Source organism: Gavia stellata, chromosome 26, assembly GCF_030936135.1.
Source record: "Gavia stellata isolate bGavSte3 chromosome 26, bGavSte3.hap2, whole genome shotgun sequence".
NCBI classification, from domain to species: domain Eukaryota; kingdom Metazoa; phylum Chordata; class Aves; order Gaviiformes; family Gaviidae; genus Gavia; species Gavia stellata.
The window spans coordinates 6982279-7006889 of record NC_082619.1 but is presented as its reverse complement, the minus strand read 5'-3'; the positions used below and the strand labels follow the sequence as shown (position 1 = coordinate 7006889).

General features: G+C 42.7%; 1 protein-coding gene across 2 annotated transcripts; it reads left to right on the top strand.

Moving 5' to 3' along the window:
- The first annotated feature begins 655 nt into the window (after positions 1 to 655).
- KCNJ5 (potassium inwardly rectifying channel subfamily J member 5) lies at positions 656 to 21503 on the top strand. Of its 2 annotated transcripts, XM_009812549.2 has the most exons (4): positions 656 to 842; positions 982 to 1156; positions 9018 to 9964; positions 20717 to 21503. In XM_009812549.2, exons 3-4 carry the CDS (start codon positions 9025 to 9027, stop codon positions 21061 to 21063), a joined length of 1287 nt encoding a protein of 428 aa, XP_009810851.2. In that variant the 5' UTR covers positions 656 to 842; positions 982 to 1156; positions 9018 to 9024; the 3' UTR covers positions 21064 to 21503. The 2 variants fall into 2 exon arrangements, with proteins under 2 accessions (XP_009810851.2, XP_059685788.1); XM_059829805.1 differs by lacking the exon at positions 20717 to 21503 and adding an exon at positions 13822 to 14030 and having other exon boundaries at positions 656 to 1156.
- Positions 21504 to 24611: the final 3108 nt, after the last annotated feature.

Below are 24611 nucleotides of genomic sequence, written 5' to 3'. Positions count from 1 at the left end.
TCATATGCAGCTGACCTGACATTTGCTTTTCAGAAGAGGGAATCTTTTACTAAGCTAGGGAGACAGTGTGCTATTATTGATGGTAAAAAAAAAGAATAAAAAAGGGAAAGACAAAAAATACAGCAAAGCACTGAAGAGCTTTGAGAGCATTCCCTGGGACTAGCTGGATCACAGGCAAACAACTCAGCAAACACCATTTCAGCAGCTTGATGGTTGACAGGCGAGGGAAGAGTGCCAGAGGAATCGCGCTCTGCCTCCTTCTCCCCACTTTTCCCAAATTCCTTGGTCCAGCCTGGACGAGAGAGTTTCCACAACGCCGATGAATATGTGCATATGTGCTCCCCGTAAACGTGCAGCTTCTGCATTCTCCCTGCCCTTCTTTTAAGAACTGCTTTCTGTTTGTGTGATTCTAAAACAAGAGCGTCAGCCCCCACCCCTGAAAAAATGAAAGCCCATCCAGTAAGCCGGGCAAGGGGAACCCGGGCAAGGGGAGGAGAAGTGAACACACAGCGCTTGGGGAACCGGCAAGCAAGGCGAAGACCATGTGGTGACAGGGGAGCACAGTGCCTCGCATTTTCTGAAGGCACCGAACACGCCTCTCTTCCCCCTCCCCAGGAGCGCTTTCTGTGCAAAGCAGCGGCTGAAACCCCTCCCCTCTCCGCTTCCACTCCCGCCACCTTTCCCTTTGCTGCTCATTGAGAAGAGATGATGCTCCCCGTCACATGCAGTCCTCTCCTCTCCCTCCCCTCTGCCCCAGCCCTTTAAAAAGCTTTATACCACCAAGAACGCATTTGTCTGGGAGAGAGCAGGAACAAGGAAAGGCAGGCATTTGACAGGCAAAGGTAGCACTGCAGCAGTGGAGGGTGAGGGTTTGGAGCACCCTGTGTCAGCTCTGACAGAGCAAGGGAAATCAGGGATACCTAGGGACAGGGGCGTGTGCATTTAAATCTTCAGTGCCACATAAATGTTTTCTAATAACAGGCAGAGGGAAGAAGGAAGGAGACAGCCCGGGGATCAGAAGACGAGCCCAGCTCTCTGGTGATGGCATGGATTGGACACTTTTCCAGCAGCTGCTTTACCTACCTCTCAGTCCCGTCACTGTCCAGCATCCCCGACGTGCCAAGGCACAAGACTGATGCTGAGCCGCTCTTAACAAGTAAGTTACCTGATTTTGTTTGTTTTTCCAGATCACTTCTTTTCTTCTCTGGTTGCAAAGGATCAGGAGCCCAGAAGGCAGGAGGACAAGCGGCTGAGGTATTAGGTCAGCTGAACACCAGGTTTCTATGCCCAAACCTGCTTGGGCGCAGGCTAGAGATGTGCTGTTGTCTAACTCACCAGCTGCTAGGGAACTCTTTGGGAAGCCGGGGATTAGATGTTGATCTTGGGCAAAAGCGCTGTCAGATCTAGTAAAGGTGTTACGCAGGAAAAGACATTAAAAATTATGAACTGCTCAGATATCAAGTTAGTGGAGATCACTGGAATAGAGTGGGCAGGGGGAGACTGATCGGGGAGCGGCCCTGAAATGCATGGAGTGACTCCATCATCCTCACCTAGAGTCATAGATTACATTCTTTTATAATTAGGATACTTACTAGTCAGCTTGGGGTTTAAAGAGCCCTTGCAGTGTAGTCTCCAGACGATGAAGTGGCATGTTCAGCCCTTGCAGGAGCCGGGCAATTTAATGCATTGGGAATCCCTAGGGGTGTTTATGGTTCTGGGAGGTAAAAGCGTGACTAATTTTTTTACTGATGTCCTGCTGCATCAGTCAAAAAGGCTCCCGGAATCCTCCTTTTTGTATTAGCACATGCTAATTGGGAGTAACATGCTAACTTTTATACAGCATGTCTCTCATTTGGTTTTGACCTGAGAGTTTCAGGAAGCAATCAAGAATTGGCAGAAACTGTCCCTGTCCCAAAAAGCTTACCATCTGACTTTTGGGGATTCTGTAATCAAGCAGATCCTTCCTCCTGCACCCTTTAAGTAGGCAACTACCTTGGATTTATAGTAGAGTAGCTTGGAGGGAAACAAAACTGGCTTCTCTCACTAGTTCTCTGACCAATCCAAGCAACCAGTGTCTTCTATAGTATGTGGGAAGTGTGTCTGGCAGTGTTTGTGTTGGGGGAGTTACTTCACTTCTGGGGTAACAGTTTTTTCCCCCACTGTTCCTACTCAGTTGGAGATAAAGGATCAGGATCATTTCTGGTTCCCATGAGAGAAAACTCTCCATCTCTGGAAGGTTCCAGCCCCATTACTTACAGACTCTGAAAAAGGCAAAGAGAGTTTTGGAGTCGTGTTCTGAGACAAATCTCCAGACTATTTTATATAAGTCACTGACTTTCTACTCAGTTTGAGGTCAGGAGAGCCACTCGGACATTTGGGGCGGGCATTGGCACTTAACCAGCAGTTTGGTATTAGGTAGGTCAGTTTGTTCTGCTGTGACTCATCTTCTCTTGTCTGCGCAGTGGGTTCAGTAGCACTGTTGAACGTCTCGGGGCAGAAAGAGCCTGCATTTGATCAATTCATCTTTGAACTGTTTGGATGCAAGTCACTGGCGAAGTGTGAAGTGGTATTAACATCCTTCAATTTTTATTTTTTTAAGCCAGCTGCAGATTAACATAGTGATTCTCAGTTGCCGTAATGGTGCAATATCTAAACAATGATATTTCAGGAGAACAGGGATGTTAGTGCACTTGGGGCAGGATTTTCTCTTAGAATTGAGGTTCTGCTTTCCCCAATATTCAGTGGGTGGTGTGTGTAAACAGCCAGTAGCAGGAGAAACAGGAGTGTCTTATCAGGACAAAAGTGTCTCTTTTTCTTTGTTCAGTTGTGTTGGTTGAAAGATAATGATCAAATTTTCAATGATGCCATAAGGTCCCCCTAAAAATAGAGTCTGGGGTAAAAGGACAGAGAGTCTGCAGAGTGCCTCAGGCAGAGTCACTTCCTTGGAGGTGGAAGGATCAAACTGGTTTATTTTCAGGCTTTATTTGTTGGTAAAGAAAATATCATTTGACTGTTCAAAATTAAGAAAAACCCCTAAGAGCATAATATTGTGATTGCGTCTTTGCACCCGGGCTTTTCAGGTTCAACTTCTTTAATTCAATAAAGCATAAGGTAATTGACTGAAAGTTACACGGATTATATCCTCCCATCCACCCTATGCATTTGAACTGTGGTATATCAAGAAGCAGATACCCCTTACGTTGTGGAAACTCCATGTTCTCCAGTCCTTGTTCTAGAAAAAATTATTATAGCCTGTACAGTGGGGTCATTATGATGTCTCATAAGGCATTTTCTAGTTTTCATCTTTTTTACGGGAAAAAAAAAACCCAACCCACCCCAGTCTCTATTCTCATTACAGTTTAGTTTCTCCACTCTTTTCTGCATTGGTCTGAAGTCAATATATTTAATGTAACTGCAAACTTGTGTTATGTATGGGATTTTTTATACTTTAATCTATAGTTGGGGGGAAAAATGTATTTGAAACCTATAGCTACTTAAGAGAACAGAAACATTACTTCTTGGCATTAGAAATAATCTCGCTAGGTTATTCATGCTGCTAGATCAGGCTATGTAGGCTTTTCAGAGTAATCTTCAGAGACACTTGAAGCAGACAGGGACTGTATTCACTGCTGCTGGATTGGTGGAAGGGAAGAAGAGTGGTGCAGTGATTACAGGCACTCGTTTAGGATTTTGGAAACTCTAGGTTTAATTCCCTGCCCTGTCACAGACTCCCAACGTGAGGAAACAGAGCACTTCCTTGTTCCATAGACCTTAATAAATAAATAAATACAATTTTAAAGCACATGAAACCTGTGTTGAACACTGTGAAGCATTTGGATACTCTGGGAATGGGGGGCCACATCGCTACCTCACAACTGACAGTGAAAGGGCTCAGGGATATTAGAACTGTGGTTATCCAGCATTGCTGGGGAGAAGGATAGATTGGGAGGTAGTAAGCAGATACAGTAAAGTGCACATGTCCATGAGCTCTGTCCTTCTTTGTGTCATATTAGCTTCCTACCCAGAGAGATTTTCTTACAAGGTATGTTCTTTTGAAACACCGAACACCTCCTCTTTCGGTATTTCTGAGCCTAATGAACTCTAAGCAGACGGGTGCCATCGTCCGCCCAGCTCTGTAATAAGCACAGAGTCATCCTGCTTCTTTAGTAGCTGCCTAGTTAATCATCAGTCACCCATTTTGGTGTACTGGTGGGTGGGTGTCTCCTCTAGCCCCAGAGGAACTCCCTTGTAGAATCATGCCTGTCAGCATGTTAGAAAAGCAGTGCTGCGACTTAATGAAAACTCAAAGAGGAAATGAGAGGCATCTTCCTACTTCAGTGCTGAGTGAGATTACACTCTGAAAAGCAATGATTTGGATGAGGGAGCTTGTGAACCACATGTTTATTAGTGAAGTGCCACGGGTCTCCCTCCTTGTGCAGTTTCCTTAAATGTTTTGCCCTGGTTTTTGAATAGCGTAACTCTTTTGCACCATTCCCTCCACCTGTGGATCTCCAAGCACTTTCCAAAGAGGCAGCCACCCCAATCTCTATTTATAGGTCAGAATACTGAAAGATGACATGATTTGCACAAAATCTATCTGCCTTTCTTTTTGTCACATGTATATGTAGGCCTCGAAAGGTAATCTCGTGTTGGCACTGTTGACTGTTCAGTCTCAGTCATACACAAGCAGTAAAGAAAAGGATAGCAGGAAAGATGCCTTTCTCAGGGAAATCAAAGCCCCACCTGTCAGTCAGTGCCTAGCTAACAGCCATTTATCTTCAGATTGTCAAAGGCCATCTTTCCCTAATATTTCTTCTTCCTCCATCTTTCCACTAGCACTCGGTGTTCAGCAATCTTTTATTCTCTTTGGGTGCTACTGCTTTAATTTGCTCTATTCCTCTACCAACTTTCCCATGTTGCTAGTGTCTGTCAATTAAGAATTTCATTCCCTTGCAGCAGTGTTACTCAAAGGCGAATATGTGCCCCCGGGGAATCTGGGGACAGTAACCTAGGCTCTGTTTTAGGTGGTGTGGGCCAACAGGCAGCAAAAGAACCAGGTCAAGTTTTTCAGTAATGATCTGTGGAGTATTTACTGCTGTATTCATTGCTTATTGAGTAGTACAAGACTCTCTGTCTGGGCAAAGAGAGGACGTAATTAAGTGGAATCCTGATTTGGGAAGCTCTGGGGGGTTTACTAAAGAATAGTTGCTCATTTGTTCTCATAATGCAAGAAAACGTGGGCACCAGGTTTAAAACAAACAAAAAGAAGTATTTTTTTACACAGACAGACTTGATGACAAATTCATGTCTTCGAACTCCTCCTGCCTGCCAGTTTAGACCTCTCCAGAAGCAAATCCTATCCCCACTGAAACTTCCATTTACTTAAGTGAGCTCAGCGATCGTTTAAATTGAAAAAGTCACCATGGTCAGCAGGGGAAAAAAGTTTCTTGCAGACTTTTCTTGTTTTACCTTCTACCATGTCTTCAGCAAATTTCTATCTTGAAGACTTGGAGCTATCAGGAGGTACATCAGCTCTGTCAGGCAGGGCTTGTAGACAGCTCTGCAAAACAATGCCTCCTGAAGATACTTAGCTAACCCCAGCTTGACTCTTCTTCAGCAAATCTAAGAGCCCTAAATGTCACCGCCTGCCCCGAGTCTGTCGTCTGGGCAAAAGCTGAGCAGCAGCGACCGATAAAAAGCCTCTTTGCAAGGTTGATAATACACTGACTCACATCTCCTTTTGCAGTAGCTTGTCCAAAAGGAAAGCAGCTTTGCACAAAAGTGACATTTTTATTATCCTGGCCTCGTTTAACCAAAGATGGTAAATGCCAATGAAACAGGACGGTGCATGTGACTATAAGAGGCAATTTCATCTCACAGATCTCTTTGCTGGAGGGAGCAGTGATTTACAAACTGAAGTCTAAATCTCTGTGAGACGCTTGCCATTACCATTCTCTGGGAAAGATGTGTATGCTTGATAGCAGTGGCTGTATATTATATGGTGAAGGAGTTAACCAAATCCTTACATAGGTACAGTGCTCCTTTTATAGTATCTTGTCATTTGTGCTAAAGATTCCCAGAGCAGTTAAAATAATAAGGGAATGATAGCAAATTTCCTAGAAGATTCTTGTGCCTAGGATCTCACAGACCATTCATATCCGTATCATAAATTTTAGAGTTGGGGAATTTAGGCAGGGGGAAAAGCAGTGATTTGCTCTGAATTAGAGAAAAAGTACTGAAATCATTTGGAACAGAAAGCTGGCTAGTCTTCAGATATCCAGACCTGTGCACAAACTGCTAACCAATATTATTCCTTTTAAAGAATCTAATGCAAATATTCATCTGCTTGATTATTTTCAATAACCACGTACTGAGGTTATGCTTATACTATGATGGGAGAGTTTAAGATTAAATATTAGGAGAAATTGTAATGCCACTGAAGCTGTCAGTAAAGTTCATATACAGCAGGAATTTTTCTGCTTTAATGGACCACTTGTAAGGTGTTCCTGAAGGTTTCCAGAAAGATTTCACTTGACCTATTGTTAAAGATCAGCAGCATTAGAAAAGTGATGTTGCCAGTCCCTTGAGTGTTCTAGTGAAAGCAAGTTTCCCTGTACTTTCATTAATGGGCACTCCCTCTAGCCTGCTTCACCAGAGTGATATTTCTAGGGATTTAGGCTTTTTGATTGTTTTTATTCTATTCTGTTCTTTTTAATATGTTTGAAGATCCTTTTGGTCTCTTTGGTATGAATCTAAAATATGAAGCCTTACACTATAGATTAATGTCTTGAAATCGATTGTTCGCTCTTACGGAGTGTCAGTGTAAGTGAAACTCAGCTTCAAATATAACTTCTATAACAAAATTATCTTTAAAACAATTCTTTTTGAATTGAAAACATGCAACACTTGCCTGTTTTTACATTTCTACACGTAGATTGATCAAAAGCTTTTTAGTCCAAATGGAGTAAATTTAGATTAATCAAAAAATGCAAACTAAGATCAAAAGTAATATTCATAAGAAGAAAGCGAAGAGGTTCTTCTCTGTACCTAATTCTCTTTAAGTCAGTGGATGGGATGCTTCTTTCCCTATTAAAGAGGAAAGAAAAAAGTATGTGATTGTTCTGAATTGCACTTGGCATATGCTTTCACATGTTGTGAAGTGAGAATCAATATGTACCCTTATAATTTGACAGCATCTAGGCAGACACTTTGCACGCATGTAAACAGACACACACCATAAGGCAGCAGAGAGCCAGACCGGTGGTCCAGGAGATGTGAATTTGCAACAAGTAGTAGAAAATGGCTGAAGATATATCTAAATATACCATGAGCCAGCTCTCAGGAGTCCTACCTTCAGAAGTGAAAGAAATAAAGGTAGAGATTAATATTCTGCCAAAGCACTTGACGTTGTTGGTTGAAGAAGGGAGCAGCACAGTGCTGGGGTTTTCTATCCCACGCCCAGGATCGTATGCAGTGGGGGTAGCAAACCTGATTCCTCCTAACTTACCGTCCCAGCGCCATTAATCCCTATTATTTATCCCTTCCTGTGGCTGCACTGGCTCAGCCCGGGCCCAAACCCTTCAAACCAGGCAAATTTGCCAGCACGAAGCAGCTTTGGGACTGTGCTGCGAACAGATGGCTGGGCTCCCTAGTGAACAGAGCCAGCGGGTATGGTTCCAGCAACAGGCTCTGGCCGCTTCATTGGAGTAATGATTGATGGTGACTTATACAAGGGCTAAGAGTAATTCTTTGCTGTTAACCAGACTTGGCTACAGCAGAATGGAAGTGGAAATTTGTTGCTTCATTTATTCATCCTGCCTCTGCTTCCTTCCCACCCACCTTTTGTGCTTTTTAATACTGAAAAGATGAAGCTACTTTGCTCAATCTTAAAATTGTCTTTCCCAAGATACTCTTAATTGTATCTCTACACCTTTTCTCATTCACAGACGCATAAGAAGATTAAAGATAGAGGGAGCAGTAATAGATTTAGTTAGGTTTTAATAGGATTTGCAGAGGACAATGCAGAGAATGAACGCCATAGAGAATATTGCTACTCTATCTTTGATATCCCTAAGGCTTCTTAGGTAGTCTTTCACAGAGGTTTTGTCTGTGTCCTGCATTCAGAGTCAAGATTCTCATTTTTCAGTGGGGTGTGTGTGGGTTTTTTTAATGGAGTATCTAATCATCTCGGTAAACAGGATGTTACATTATAACCTGCAAAAATCATTGCAGCCATCATTTTGTATCATTTATTTGCATCTTGTTAAGCATAGTTTTGCATGTGGACGGTGGGCTTTTTAATAGCTGTCTGTTAAGTTTCTGAAAGTGTCTGGTGTTTTTGTCTAATGTCAGATGTCAGCGTTCTCTATTAATTTCTAAGGTTTCTCTTGGTATGCACCCAAAACCTGAGGCATCAAAAAACTCCAGTCCCTCTTGAAAATATGTGTTGATATATCTTTACTTTGCTCCTAGTTGTCATCTCAAGCAAATTTTTGGTGGAAAAAAATCTGAGGACCCCACAAAAAAAAAAAAAAAAACAAAAAACCAAACAAAACAAAAAACCCAAAAAAAATGTAATGAGGTTTACCTATTTCATGACTCCCAGACTGTGCCCGTCACCATATTTTCTGAGGTTCCAGTAGTGCATTAAGCAAAGTGACTGGCAGCTGGTTCATGTTCGAAGAGACTGTGTATTATGGATCAGTATTTAACATCCAGTTCAATGCAGCATTATATTTAGCAAGTAGCTGTTGTGAGAGAAGTGCTGAAGCCTTTCAAAGTGTTTCCCAAATCAATACTAGGAGGAAAGACATGGCCCTAGCGAAAAGCTTTCCTGATGTAGAATCAGCCAGTATCCAGCCCTGTACTAGCATGGGGCAAAGTTTGTCAGTGTAGCATTAATATTTGCAATGTTTGTTGTCCTGGTCTGTCGTAATGGTTCAGACAGTAAAACGAAATGGCTTTTGTCTCAACTCCTTTCCTCCTATCTTAAACTTTATTTCTTTGTTCTCCTGCAGCCCAGCCATGGCCGGAGATTCTAGGATCTTCATGAACCAGGACATGGACATCGGAGTTACATCCAGAGAGCCTAAGAAGATTCCCAAACAGGCTCGGGATGATGTCCCCATTGCCACTGACCGAACCCGCCTCATATCAGCAGAAGGTAAGAAGCCACGTCAGCGTTACATGGAGAAAAGTGGCAAGTGCAATGTGCACCACGGAAATGTCCAAGAAACCTATCGATACCTTAGTGACCTCTTCACTACGCTGGTGGACCTCAAGTGGCGTTTTAATCTTCTTGTCTTCACTATGGTCTATACCGTCACTTGGTTGTTTTTTGGGTTCATATGGTGGCTCATCGCCTATATCCGGGGAGACCTGGACCATCTTGAAGATGAGAACTGGATCCCCTGTGTTGAAAATCTCAGTGGATTTGTTTCTGCATTTCTGTTTTCTATCGAGACTGAGACAACAATTGGGTATGGCTATAGGGTCATAACGGAGAAGTGCCCAGAGGGCATCGTACTGCTCCTGATCCAGGCTATTCTGGGCTCCATTGTCAATGCGTTCATGGTGGGATGCATGTTTGTCAAGATCAGCCAACCAAAGAAGAGGGCCGAAACCCTCATGTTTTCTAACAACGCAGTGATTTCCATGAGGGATGAGAAGCTCTGTCTCATGTTCCGGGTTGGAGACCTCCGCAATTCCCACATTGTCGAGGCTTCCATTAGAGCCAAACTGATTAAGTCCAAACAGACCAAAGAAGGAGAGTTTATCCCCTTGAACCAAACGGACATCAACGTGGGATTTGATACTGGAGACGACAGATTGTTCCTGGTGTCGCCTCTTATCATCTCGCATGAAATCAATGAGAAAAGCCCCTTCTGGGAGATGTCCCGCACCCAACTGGAGAAGGAGGAGTTTGAAATTGTGGTCATCCTGGAAGGAATGGTGGAAGCAACAGGTAAGGACTTGACAAAAGTCAGTCATAATTTTGAGGGGGGAAGGGGGAAAATGCAGTGCAGTTTGGCATTAAGATTTTACTGTCAATGTCACCTGGAATGAGAACATGTTGGGATTTGTTTATCTCTAATGACTGATTCCGGTGGGATATTGTGGTCTGAGATAACTAGCAATTAAAGGATGGGTCCTTTAGCTCATGTTGTAGTGTTTTGCACTGTTTTTTTAAGTCCAGGATTTAGATGAAGGGGTTAGTCTAGGAGCTGTCCATAATCACTTAGAACTGATCCATGGGAAAAAAGGAATGGACTAAGGGGATTCAAGAAGTCTCTTATGGTCCTGTTTCCTGTGATCAAAATTCATGGCGCAAATCTTTTTCCATTTCTCCTCTGTATTAAAAATTGGCTGTAACTGTGCTATTTTAGGTATTGCTGTAGTGTTGCTTTTTAATGGAGGCTATGAAGGAAGTGCCCAAGTATTACTATATCCCATAAAACAGCATGTGCTGAAACTGAATGACTTGCACGTGATGCAGGACATATTTTTTCAAAAGGAGCTCGAAGAGGAAAAATACAGAAACTACTTTTGAGACTCTTGCAACCCAGCAGCTGTTCAACAGCTTAAAACAATGCTGTGTAATGGGTAGATTAAGAGACATACTCAGCTGATTCCCAGTTTCCTCCTATGGGTGTATTTGTGGCAGGCGATGAAAGACGTCTGCGTCCGTATATAATAAATCTGGAAAAGTTGTGTGCCTCAGCTTTCCAAAGTGTAAAAAAGGGAGGTGGCAGTGTGCCTTTCAAGCTGAGCAAAGGGATGGCCACAAAGGCCTCCAGGCTCCTTTCCATGGGTGGGATGCAGTGTATCTCCTGGGGGTCTGGCTAGGGAGGAGGATGCTTTTACTCTGGACTCTCACCTAGAAGACATGGCACAATGGGGTCGTCTTGCCACTTGCAGCTAATTCCTTTATTCTGGGCTTTGAGGAGGAACTGGCAGTCTCTGTCTGCTGTGCTTCTAGCACAGCAAGTGTGTTTAAGCACCCTGAGATGCTGAGGCTCCCTTCAGGCAGGCTTTCTGCTTCTGGGGTTGGCAGCATGCCTTGGCCGAATCAGGGCCTTTAAGGGGAATGGGGCTACAGGCAGCACCGAGGAAAGAATTGCTATCTAGAGATGTGGAAACATGGAAAGAGTCAGATGCAAAAAAGCTTTTATAAATAGTTTTGCCCTTTGGTGTTTAAGGATTTTAGTTGAGGTGGCACTGTGAACCCAAGTTTTTTCTGTTGGTGGTGTTTGGATTTTTTTTTCCGTCTTGATGAGGCATGGGTTCTCTCTGAAACACTAGCAAGGGTTTTCAGTTTGATACGAGTACTCAGTGCTATCAGCACCCTGTCTCACAGACTCTGGTCCTCGCTTACTATTAATATTGTCCTCTTCTTGAGATTTGTCCTTGTTAGTCTGCTAACAGCCAGATGGAAGGGGAAATAGTCTCTTATTCCTGCATCTCAGACCTTTGCTCTTAAAGACAGCTCTCTAGAGAGCTAATTCAGTTTCCCAGTATCTCCCCTTAGTCATTAGGTGAATAGCAATAGCTGACTTTTCCAAACAGAACTAATGGGAGGTTATGTATAGACTGCACTGTACCTAGGCTGGAGTACTATATTGTAGAAGTGGAATTCATTTGGCATTACTAGGCAAATATTCTTTCCCAGCAGAGTATTGTAGAGATGTGGCAAAAGAAGGGGTGGGTGGAAGAAACTATCAAAGGCAAAGATTTGTAATGGAAGCTTGTTTTGTAGCCTAAACATTTGCTAGATACTAGAATCTCTCAATCTGAGCATGGAATGCAGTTCCTTGTTTGTCCAAAGCCTCTTTCCTCATCACACAGTGACACTATCAAATTCTGTTTGAACAGCTACTGCACTGCCTTCCTCTTATGAAAACTCAGCCTCTGCTAGATATGTATGAGAGGAAGTCATTATCAATAACAACCTCAAAATTAAAAGCATGGCATAGGAATAATATTGCTTTACAAATGGGCTCCTGTCCCAGAGGGATTGTACAGGCCAGTGTGTAATGATATTAAGGAGCATACATCTGTGGAAATGAATTATCCTGGTCTCAGAAGACAGGCTGTGAATTTCCAAAACTGGGGCTAGAAGAGCCAGTTTGCATCGAACTTGGAGCAGAGTGGACCTCAGATGATGCCGTTATCTGATTCAGAGGCTGAGACGGATTTCTGAATGACATACGGGAACTGGGGGGCTGTTATATTTTGCCACAATGAGAGTGGCTTGCAGAAGCACAGTGTTTGTGCTTTCCTGCTTTGTTCTCACACTTTGTAATAATGATAAAGCCGTTTGGGGGATATTATTTCCTACCTCCATACCTTAAAAATTACTCCAAGCAAATTCTTTAGGTTCTTTTCTTCCTATGTATTGTTCAAGCCCCATGTGCTTTTGGGAATGCTATCATTTACTTGCAACGTGACTTCTATTAAATCATGACACTGTTACAACCTGGTCAGGTTCAGGGCAGTATAAAAATGCAACAGACCATTTGTTCCTTTAGTAACCCCTATGAAAAATTAGGAACCACCATCACAGTGTTCAGAGGTACAGCTGGTCAGCATATATAGCTCCGTTCATGGTGCGCAAGAGGCAAGCGAGTCCTGCATGCTGTCTCAGAGGTGCCTCAGCTCTGCAGTTATTGTCGGGAGTAAAAATTAATGGAAACTTATTCCGTCTTTGGAGACAACAGCAAATCATGCCGCGAATGCATCCTGCACTGGTGGGGAAAAGAGAGCTGTATTTTTTCATAAGGTATTTTGAAAGCAGGTCAAAATGGCAATTGTCAACATGCAAATGACTGAAGAAATTTAAGTGTAATGTCTGGACTAAAAGCATGACTATTTTTCACTGAAACATTTGGGACTGCAATTTTGTAACTATTTCCAACCACATACATATTACAAATGTAATGTATTGTCTCCTTTCAAACAAGTAACTCTTCTCACTGACATTTAATTCTGATCCAGTGGAAGGCAAAGATGGTAAATAGTTTCAAACAAAAAGTATAGAACAGATTCTGAAGAGTTGAAACACTTCAAGTCATTGGTTTTCTTACAAAATGAAACATTGTGGTTTAAAACAATGTTTTTGTTTTCAAGTTGACTTGAATTCCCTAAACACTTCAAGTTGTTTTATTTACAAAGTGAAACATTGTGTTTTAAAACAATGTTTTTGTTTTCAAGATGACTTGAAGTTTTATAAGGATAAATAACAACACACTGAAGAATAGCAACACACAAGAAATGTACCAGCCAGCCTAAACTGCAATGTTTTAATTTCGCCAAAAAAGAAAATAAACATTTTATTATTCTGGTGAGAGCTCTCCAGGGACCACAGCTATTCTACTAACCACCCCATGAAGCCAGCTGCAGCAGAAAGCCCACTGACAGGGCTCTTTCTGATCAATATTTTAGCATGGTTGAGGCACTGTGACTCCACGAGAGGTTAAAAAATGCCAAAGGGAGACTAAGTTTCTGGGCAGATCTGTTGTGATCATTGCTGAGCGAAATGACCACTGTGAAGAGAAAATCAATATAGACGACAAGTGTTCTGACTTCCAGTGCTGCTTCGTGGGCATCTTGAAAGCAGCAGCGTCACTCACAGCGCCTACTTAATGAGTTGGTCACAGAGATTACTTTAGGGAATTAATTATCTTTTGCCTTATCTGAAAGGGACACTTGCCAAGATCAGCTGGCCCAAATTTGACCTGCAATAAAGGGGAAGAAAGTGAAGGTGGAAAATCTGTTTGCAAAGTGAATACATTTTTACTTTCACTGCCTTTCTGCTTCCCACAGTGGCAACAAAAAACGAGAGCCGTCCTGTTGACAGACTAGGCCTAGGCTGTTGTTGGCCAGCCCTCTTGCCCTCACCCTCCTGACCCTGAACTGGACGTAGTGTGTGAAGCAAGGCTGCTGGAACGTAGAAGAGCAGTGGAAATTCAGACCCCCCCTTCCATGTGCATGCAGAGTCACCTGGGTTATGGTGAAGAATTTGGCTGATTCAATTAGAGAACATTGGAGAGTCCGATTTTTTTTTTTCCTGTAAGCCATCACTCCATGTGATGACGCAGTCTGCACATCCTACAAGACTTTCTGGCAGATAATTTGAAGAGGCTCTCTTCTCTTCCAACTTCACCCTTCTGCTGCTATTTACTGACAATTAACCAAACCCTGAGTTATCAGTAGCTGTCCTGCAAACCTCATTCTCTATCTACAGTGTCCAGCATTGCTGTTGTCTGGGCACAGAGGTAGCAGTGCTTCTTACCTCACTCCTGGTCCTCACTGGTTTTCATTACCTCTTTTTCCCACCACCATTAAATAAGCCACAGGAGATAGTCCACATGCCTGATTAGTCCAGTCACTAAATGAAGTTTTAGTAAACTCTTAGGAAAGGATAGGCATGTATATTTCTGGCTTAGAGTCTGCGTGATAAAAAGTGGTTTAACAATTAGAAGTAATTTACCTCATCCTGTCCCTGTCAGAGCGTAGGCAAACAGCAGCTTTTCTGCACCTCAATTTATCCACCTTTGCAGAGGACACAGTAAAATTTCCTGGCTGTAAATATAGGACAAAAAGAAGCAGCCACAACATAAGATATCCTAAAATTAATCACGATTTTCATGGGAGAACAACAGAAGGGTGAAATTACTAAATGGAGTTTTCATGCATTCATCATCTGGTTTGGGTTGTCTTGTTGGTTTGTTTTGCATTTTGCATATAAATACGTTTTCTTTTCTGCAAGAAGGACCTTGCAGAAGTGTTACAGAAACTGCTTATATAATTATAGGGAAGATAGAGATGTCTCAAGTCACTCTTTTCACGAGCTGAATGGTCCTCCAGAGGTAGACGTTGGCAGGCTTGTCATCTTAGGTGTCTCTGCAGTCACTATAAATACCTTTGTGAGCGGCCTAAAGTTACATGGTGTGAGCTTGGTGCTCAGGTTCTGCCTGGTAGAGACATGGCAACGAAATCCAAGATCTTTAAACCATAAGGTCCTTTTCATTTTATTTTTTTTCATTTCCAGTGCCTAGGAGCTTTCGCATGCCTGGAGAGCATTCAGATAAATTAAAATCCTATTACTCTCCTCTGGCATAAAAATCAAAGTGAATCAAGCCCAGACATGTCCTCCTCTAAAGGAGACAAGCACAAATAATTGGAGGACCGTGCTCCTACCTTCCAATATTCCTTTTCAAGTTGGAGGAATATTGACTTTTTGGAGATTACAGTGTTCTTTGGTCTAATTAACGCGAAGGGACTAACGAATTTTATAACTATCCAAATGCTGATGCTAATCTATAGACATGCATTGCTTAATTAGAGTGATAGAACTTAAAATTTTCATGACCACTCCTTGCCATCCTAACTTATATCAATCAGTCTTGTCAGTATACGGCTGAGTCCATCAGTTCTTTCTCCGTACTCTTGTAGCGTAGGTGGAGCTCAGCTGAAGGAGCGGAGTGCGTATTATACAGCTTTGTGTGCATCCAGTACAAGGGGAAAAAGTCACCCTGCATACAATAGTGTATGAAAACAAGGACAGAGAAGTGAAATCACTTCCAGCAATATCTGTGTCTGAACTGCAGAGAGAGCCTAGCAAATATGGCTAACGTAACAGTCAGCATCCACATGACATTTTGCCAGCAGATAATCACTGAGCTCTGTGGCATTTAAATGAGGAGAGTTAATTTTAGGCTGATGAAAAACGTCTTGACAGCCCCAGGGGTTGGGATATCTCTACCCACTGAGAAAGTCCAGACCGTGTAGCAGTACTGAAAGATTCAACTATACTGTTGATGTGATCAAATTGAAGCCTGTGGCAATTTCTTGGGTTGGTGGGTCATGCTTTACGGTCCCCTTGCCCTCTCCGGTTAAACTGCCTGTAAATCTACTAGCTATGACGGTACGTTTGATGAAAATATGCATCCTCCAACAGTTGGAGAGAGACTGCTGGTTCATCTTTGGATAACCCAATAGCTGCAAATGCAGCTAGATTTGGCCTGTGATAATGAAGTTTGATTTTAGCTGGTAACCTAAGGGTATACAAGACCTGGAAATCAGGAGCAATCTCCACTTTTCCTAGCAGTGTGGCAGAGCCAGAAGTGTCTGCTCCGGTTGCATAATCAGTGGCATTGCAAGCAGTGAAACGTTCTGAAATCTGCAACTCCCATTGAGTACGTGGCAGAAAAACCAGGCTCCTTACTGAGGGAGCCATCAAATAACTGCTTTTTGTCAGCACGTATTAACATTCCTTTGTCTTTGATAAAATGTAAGCTGCTTGATCCCAACTGATTTTGATGACAGAGAAGTTCCTTATTGGTAGAGTTCCCTGACACCTATTTTACACACCAGTCTTTCCTCAGTGACTCTCTCTGTTCTCGAATGTAATGAAACACCTGGTTTAATACACATAGCAATATATTTTGTATCTTTTCATCTACTGGAAACCAGAAACGAGCCGTTTAGGAAGGGATCTATGGCTGCCTTAAACAGGAACATGCACAAACTCTGTTATTGATCTGTGATGTAGTGACTCCAGCCAACAGACTAAAAATCCACTTCTTAGGATTCTGCTATAATGACATTATCGTTAAAACTCTATGAAATGTTTATTGCAGAACTTGAAACCAGGAGACGGTCCTCTGGTCTCCAGCTTTCTAAAAAGCCTGGAACTGGTTCCAGCTTTATTGAAAACTTGGTGCATCTGCTTATAACTTTGTACAAACTTTTTTCTGGTTTCAATTAAAATTGAGTTTTGTTTGCAGCTGAAAGCTAAGCTGCTGAATTAAGAGATGAGAAAAGCTGTAACTAAAACTTGAAAGCTGAAGATTTCACATATCATTTCACATTTTCCACAATTGACAGATTGTACAAATTTATATTAAACATACTTTTTCATTTTTAAAACAGATTATTTAAGAGAAAATTAAACTTATAAGGGTCTTACTATCTGGAAAATGTAATACACTTGAAAAATAAAAATCTCTGTGACTTTATTTTTAAATAATGGCTTTAAGCTGCAAGAGGGTAGATTTAGATTAGATATTAGGAAGAAATCCTTCACCGCGAGGGTGGTGAGGCACTGGCACAGGTTGCCCAGAGAAGCTGTGGATGCCCCAGCCCTGGAAGTGTTCAAGGCCAGGTTGGACGGGGCTTTGAGCAGCCTGGTCCTAGCGGAAGGTGTCCCTGCCCGTGGCAGGGGGGTTGGAACTAGATGATCTTTAAGGTCCCTTCCAACCCAAACCATTCTATGAGTCCATTCCATGAAATAAGTTTTGAAGCACACCTAGTTAGACTGACAAAGGGGAAATGGGGATATTCTTTTGGCATGAAGCTTGTTTAAATGAAATGCCCAAGTCACCAAATACCACTTCTCTATACCAAGTATCTGCACCATTTCAACCCAAAATGTGTAGTTGTATCTACTTTAAGAAAATAATTAACAGCCTTTGTCAGGGCCATAAATACTACGGTTATTTTTGCAAGAAATTCTGAGACTTTGAAATCTCCCTCAATTTCTTGTGCTCTCCAAAATGTCAGTGCTTCAGGGTTGCACAAGACAGTGCTACTGCACTGAAGTAGAACCACAGTGGCAAAGTTGCTGTGATACTTGATGGATAGGAGCATACGGCATAACGAGTCCCTACACCCAAGATGTCCCATGGACTTGGATAAGCAAGGCTTATGAAATGAAACCGCTGACTTTTGCAGAGAGCCCACAGCCATGTAGGAAAGATGTTAGTTTAGCGAATTACTCCGCCCCACTGCAAGCTGAAACTTAGATATTCAGAGCGCGGAGGCCACAGTGCACATTGTACGCAAGTGGAAAGTGGCTGCATCCATATGCTCTTAATAAAAGTAAGGTTTATTGTTTCCACACCTCTTCTGTCATCTTTTTGCAGTTACAGAGGCAATAATTAGCTAGGGACATTACAGATGCATTAATTAACCAGGCTGGAGAGCACAGGGCAGCCTGCAAAGCAGGCACTTAATGGAATTTGAAGCACAGACAATGCTGTTGTTTACTGGGTAATGTAGGAGTTGCCAAGCAGTATGTCCCCACGCAATTAAAACACCACTGCACATGTGCTAAAAAGGAATATTTGAATGGGATTATGGAGCAATTACAAGTTGTCTTATTGTGCTGGCTCTCTGTACCCCTGGGGTTACAGAAAGCAGCTACTGCAGGAAGCTGGCAGTGTGCGGTATTTGGTTGCTGAAAGCTTTCTATTGTTCCTTCCTTAATTGAATACTTACAGCAGGAGATAACTATGATTGTGTCTCTGGAGTTCAGGTTCACTGTCAGATTCTCCCCCCAGGGAAGGAGCTATTTCAGGCTCTGATTATAAGGCAGGAGTTCCCTTAGGATGTGTCAGGCACCCACATTTAGCAGGAACACCCCATCTTGGCCTTGCGGACAGCTACATGGTACCTTTACGCAGCACTTAGAAAGCCATGACAAGAATCAGCCAGTTCATTCACAGGACCTAATCCTGTGAGCCTGAGTGGTCTCCTCTCTCTGCTGGGCTTTGAAAGTGCTCGGAGCTTGGAGGAGGCACTTGAAGGCCTTTGTGATTTCTGGTGTAAAACCAGCTCTGTCTGAAGGAAAAAGGACTAGTTTATTTTAACTGTCTCCTTACTATGCACACACATGCTGCTGGTTGTATGGCATTCTGGCCTCCCAGCATGAGGGAGCATCAGAAAATGGGCTTAGTCGTGTGTTACTGACCCTCAGAACAGCCTGTGATAAAAGTCCTTGCCCAGGGAGGTCAATGGTATGATTAAGTGTCAGAGACACAGCAATCCTGAGAAAAACTGTGGCAGGACTCAGAAATTAGTAGGACTCCGTGAGCTGCTTGCGTGTTGAGCTGCTCTTTGCTAGCTGATAGAAGGGAGGGAAGATTAACCAGGCTTCACCTCGAGGGCTGAGGAGTCCAGGGCGGGTGACGCTGCACGTTGCGGTGTCACCTGAAGCATATAGTCAGGAGTGGTCTCCACGCTGTTTTTTAGTTGTAAAGCAAGAGCTGCTAGTTTCCTGAAAAGATGCTGTACCTCAATAGAGCCTTTCCTTAAGGCAAAAACACTTGGGGTAATTTTCATAGCAGCCTCTGCATTTCCTAGTGCCTTCCGGTGCAGGAAGCAGGCACGCTAGAACGCTGTGACTAACTCTGTACTTGTTGTTCCTGCCCAGAAGCAAATACTCCTGCAGATCTTCTTGGGGGGGGAAAATTGGCTTTTCAGTCTGTGAAACAGAACTGGAAATTTCTCAAAGTGTTGCATGTGTCACTGTCCCTCTTTTTCCCCTTTTAAGAACCAAAAGCAACTATATATTCCTGGCCTGATAGCTTTAAGCTAAAGAAAGCAGTAAGAGACAAGTAAAGCTTTCCGGGGAACTTGCTTTTTAGGGTGTCTTTTAATGGACTGGAGCAATTATGAGAACAAAATACTCGACTTTTCACAAAGGTGCTTTTTTTTTTTTTAAGGAAGGGAGTTTTCTGATTACTCTGAGATTTCAGTCACTTAGTTGAGCTCACGTGGTGAGAATACATTATATGCTCTTCCCTGAAGCATCTGACACTGCTGTTTTTCCCCCTATTCATTGCTTTAGAGTTCTGTTTGTGTACTTTGGGCTGCAGGAGTTAGACTTGGAAGTACTGGCCAGGAACTGGATCAAGTGCATGTTTTGAATGTATTCCAGTCAGGCCTATCTCTCACCCTCCAAAAGAGAACAGTGGGAGGACTTTGTGAGGTCAGGTTTTCCAAATTGCACTAGAATTAGTTCCAAAATCATAACATCATTAGGACAAACAGAAGACAAACATTTGGAAGAGAAGTCAGCCTTGACATTGGCAGGTGATTCCAAGAGAATTTGTTCACAGTTACGTCAATGCTGAACGCTTATCCCTGCTCTGCAAAGCTTCTCTTTAAACTGTTTCAAAGTAAATAAATAAACTCTGATCCTTGGGGCTGAGAAGCATCTTGACAAAAATCAGTTTCATACTGCCCACCGTTCATTCAATCCAAAATCCGTTAACACATGGAATTCAATATGCTTCTGAGCTTGACTGTGTGGTGTTGTGGGTTTTGGTTCTGCCAGCCCAATACTGTTGGATTGAACCCTCCAGAAGTATCTAAAAGCCAGCTTGCCATATAAATCCCTATGAGTTGTGGCCCTCTCCACCTTTCTGGCTCTAGGACTTGGTGTCTTAGCCTAAGTGCAGGAGGGAATTGCTGGCACTGCTGTAGAGGGGTGGGGTCAGACACAGGGGGAGTGTGGGGCAGTGGTTCACTCAGCTTAGGGGCTGTGTGGGTCAGGATTTGAGGTGCATTGGCAGGGTTGGATGTCATTCCAGCACGATTCACCTGAAGTGCTGTTAGTATCAGCCATGCAAGCAACACCTCAACAGAGCAATGTAAGGACAGAGAGAAGCGTCTTAGTGGTACCAGACTTCAAACCTGTAAGCACAAGGTTCAGGAAACAGTCTGAAGACGCAGCGATGAATCCATCCCTTTTCCTTTGGGTGCTCAGCTTTTTCATGATAGAGGCTTTTGTGAGGCTTATAAAGCGAAGACCTTTTCTGTGTCCCAGAGCAATCAGGTATGGAGATAACATGGAAGTGCTCTTAAATGAAGGACGTGGTTGGGTGAACATGTAAGAAAGCTTTGCATTTAACAACCCTTTGTTTCTACCCAGGGATGACTTGCCAGGCTCGCAGCTCCTACATGGACACCGAGGTGCTGTGGGGACATCGCTTCACTCCTGTCCTCACCCTGGAGAAGGATTTTTACGAAGTCGACTATAACAGCTTCCATAGCACTTATGAGACCAACACTCCTGTGTGCTGTGCCAAAGAGCTGGCCGAGTCTCGCCGGGAAGGCCAGCTCCTCAGCCACCTCTCCAGTGCCACCCTCCTGAGCGGAGGCAGAGAAGCAGAGACAGGAAAAGGGGAAGAAGAAGAGGAGGAAGAAGGCAGGGAGCCAGCAGGATTGAATGGAGCCAACGGGACAGCAGGAGAGGTGAAAGAAGCTATGCCTGTGTAACACATGAACTGCTGGACAGTAGATACCCACGTACACTTACTGGGAGACTGTGGCCTGGCGAGTCAGGAGCTGACTGGGAGTCAGAGAGCTGAGATTTATGTCCAAATCTCTGCTGCCTGCTGCTTGAGCCTGGCGAGTCACTGCACAGTGCTGTGCCTCGGTTTCCCTCCCCTTTTATCTGTACAGTTGTTTGCAAAGCATTTTGACCTCTATGGACAAGGGTCACTAAATATGGTCACTGTTAAAACTGAAATTCCCACCACGGGTTGTTTCAAAAGATGTTCTTTGGCTGTTCAGAACTCTTCCCCCTTGAGAGGGTATTTAAAAAGTAAAAGTCCAGAATGTCCCATCTCAGTATGAAGAATGTGGTTTCATACCTTCATTTAATTTGTGAGTTAATGTATTGTAGACATTGTTACTGCTAAATTAAAAGAAGAGGAAAAAAAAACTCTCTGGTATGTAGTGAAGTGTTTTGCCTTCATGCATTTACAAATAGATCTTAGCGTTTTCCTCCAGGATCACAGTCGTCATGATTTATTTCCTGCAAAATGTCTGATATTAACAGGACAACTTTCCCTGCAAACCTTTAGCACGTTTACCCAATATTTTTGACTGTCTCTTCAAACTGAAGTGCTATCTTTGTGTACTCTTTTCATGGAATCTCTGACACATTTCACAGGCTGTCCATGATCAGAGAAAGTTTAGATCTTGTCCCAGTGAACGTTTCTTCTGGCCTGGCTGTCCCAGTTTCAGTTCCAGTTGGTGATTTAAAACAAAGTACGTAGCCATCTGGGAGTTTGAAATGTTCTGGAATTTCAGAGTCCCTGGAGTTGTACTTACTGGGTAAATAACAGTTTGCAAAATTCTCTGCTTTTCTGTAAAGCACGTATTTAAACTAAAGGTTTAGATGCTGATCTTCCTATAGCAATAGGAACATGCACTGACATAACTGAAGCCATCTGGTCAGGCTAGTGCAAGCATGTTAGTTGGTGTCCAAAATCAGGATCAGTTCCCCACTTTTGTCAGTGGCAAGCAACAACGTCTCTGGAGGTCCCATGCTAACCTGCCAATAACGTCTTGAAGTGTTCTAGGCATGCTTTGTCCTGCAGCCCAATTAAGATTGCTACTCCTGTGAAGCACCAAACTGAGTTAACAAGTTCGGTCTTTACAAAGAGGTAAGCACAGAACCATACTTCCCCAAAGAGGATTGTCATGTCCAGAAAAGAGGTGAAGTCTGCGAGATGAAAAATTTTCAGAAATTTGAACAACACAGACAAAAAAATGGCCTTGTTGGGGAAAATCTCTTCCCTTACCCCCGAAAATTTGGTGGAAAATATAAGATACCTGCAGAATGACTTCTTTATCAAAATGGAATGAAGAATATATAATATGCAAGAGTTATTTTTCATATAGGAAGGACTGTATGTTATCTGTGAAATAAACATTGTAGTAGGCTTGGACTGAGCTGCACACTAGGGATCTTAAATACGGTTTTGCCTCTTAATACAAAGACAAGACAAACTGGAAATAGAAAGCAATGGTTTTATTGACATGTAAACAAAGAAGAGAATACTATCTACAGGGGTCAGAGGTACTATTTAATTAGACACCTAATGTTATAATGTAGATAAAAGAGAAATTTATATGTCTTTCTGAGGGAGGTGGAAAAATGAACATGACATGACTCTGTTGTGCCATGTTAAGAGCCAGCAGTCAGCTTGGCCTCCAGGATATAGGAATTACTGTTACGTTATACAGTAAGTTTCAAAGTGAAGTAACTTCATTTGAAACACTCGTCAGTTCTAGAAAGCATCATGCAGACTTGGAGCAAGTAGTGTTTTTCAAAAAGGTCTCATTTTAGTTTTTCTGCTCAGCTTCCTCTTTTTCCACACTAAGCCTCAGAGGAACAGAAGGAAGAAAACAGGGAGAAAAATGGGAGAGGTTTCTTAGAAGGGTTTGTTCTTTTTCTGAGACCCTCACTTCTCACCCTACCTCTGCAAAAGAATTATGTGTCAAAATTGGTTTTCAGCATTTTTTTGTTCTGTAGCTGAAGTGAACTCCTAATGTAGGGGGTAGTAACGGAAAGTAGAACAGTAACTGATCTGTGCAAGTCAGAGGCAATTTCAGCCCCTCAGAGAGGTGTTACGTAAGCTCTACCCAGCGAGCTGACTTGCCCAGCTCAGTTCACCATGAGAGAGGGGCCCTTGCGTGATGCCAGAGATAGACAGCTTGGAAAATGGGACTAGATTGCCTCTGCACCTTTCTTCTTCATGGTTGTTACCCTCCAGAGAGAAGCTAGCTATCTTCAAATACCCAACAAGTTATTTCATCTGCTCATTGCCCTCGAGATTTCATCACACAAAACTGCTCTTTCCTAATACTGTCAAGTCTGAGAAATCATATATCCTGCGTGTTAGGTATTGTTGTTGTTGCACATCAGGTACTGCTAGAAGAATAATTGCTGGATGGGGCGTAGTGGAGCAGGGTGCAAATCTATTGCAGTGCATGGGGAGTAAGACAAGAAGCGTATTTCTCCCCTCTTGAGCAAAGCCCTTAAGCAGCTGTGTGCTCTGTTGGCTTCATAGCCTATTTCTGAGTTTGAAATTGGCAAATATGCCACAGTACCTCCTTGAATCGATGCTTCAAACAGCACCAGCGTGAGCAGTAGCAAAATAACTTCCCTGACTTCTGTAGAATAGGAGAAACATCCTCCTGTGTTTTTTAATAAGCTGAGCAGATCTGGAGGAGGATATCCTCCAGAGCTGAAAGCACATGAATTTGATATATAAAAGGTGGGGAACCATATTTTCAAGTTGTGTAGCATGGCAATCGGTTATGTGGGTTTTGGTGATGCAATCAAGTCGTACCCTTTCCAAAGCATTTCAGGCAGGCTCCAGGACTGTCCTGTGTTCTCCTTTTCCTGAAATGTATCCCAAAGAGAGATTTAATTGAGTGAGCGTATTGAACTTTTCTGAAAGTAAGGGAGAGAACCTCTTCCAGAATTGTCATCTCTGAAAATTATATCCATTTCCCTGCTGTTCTGCAAGCGTGTGCAGGACAATAAACCATGGGAATAAAAGCATAATAGACCCACTCTTTGCTGTAATGAACATTTAAATACAACTCTGCATCTCTTATGTGAGTTGAAATAGCTCACATGGATATGTCCACCCACATAAGTATCCAATATATACTATACACTCATCAGCCTCCGTACTTTCAAAAATATTAACTAATACTCCACAAGAAACATTTATAACCTGTAAACACACTATTCATGCACAAATAACCATTCACATTTATATAATGGACCCAGTAAACAAGCTAAAAATACATATTCAAAACATTGAATAATTACATCTGCCTTATAAATGTATCACTGATAAGCAAAATTCACAACAGTATCCATCCACAATAGCGTACATTTGTGTAAGTGTCTGTGTACATAAAATAGCCAGCTCTCCTGCCACACGCATGACAGCATCTCTCGGCAGCTACCCCTGTTGTGCGTGTACACAAAGCGTACACCGTTATTCTCACACACACCC

Excerpts from the sequence above, each read along its gene's own strand:
- KCNJ5 (XM_009812549.2), top strand. The coding sequence starts at position 9,025 with ATGGCCGGAGATTCTAGGATCTTCATGAACCAGGACATGGACATCGGA. Across the intron at positions 9,965-20,716 it reads AGGAATGGTGGAAGCAACAG|GGATGACTTGCCAGGCTCGC; the intron begins GTAAGGACTTGA and ends GTTTCTACCCAG.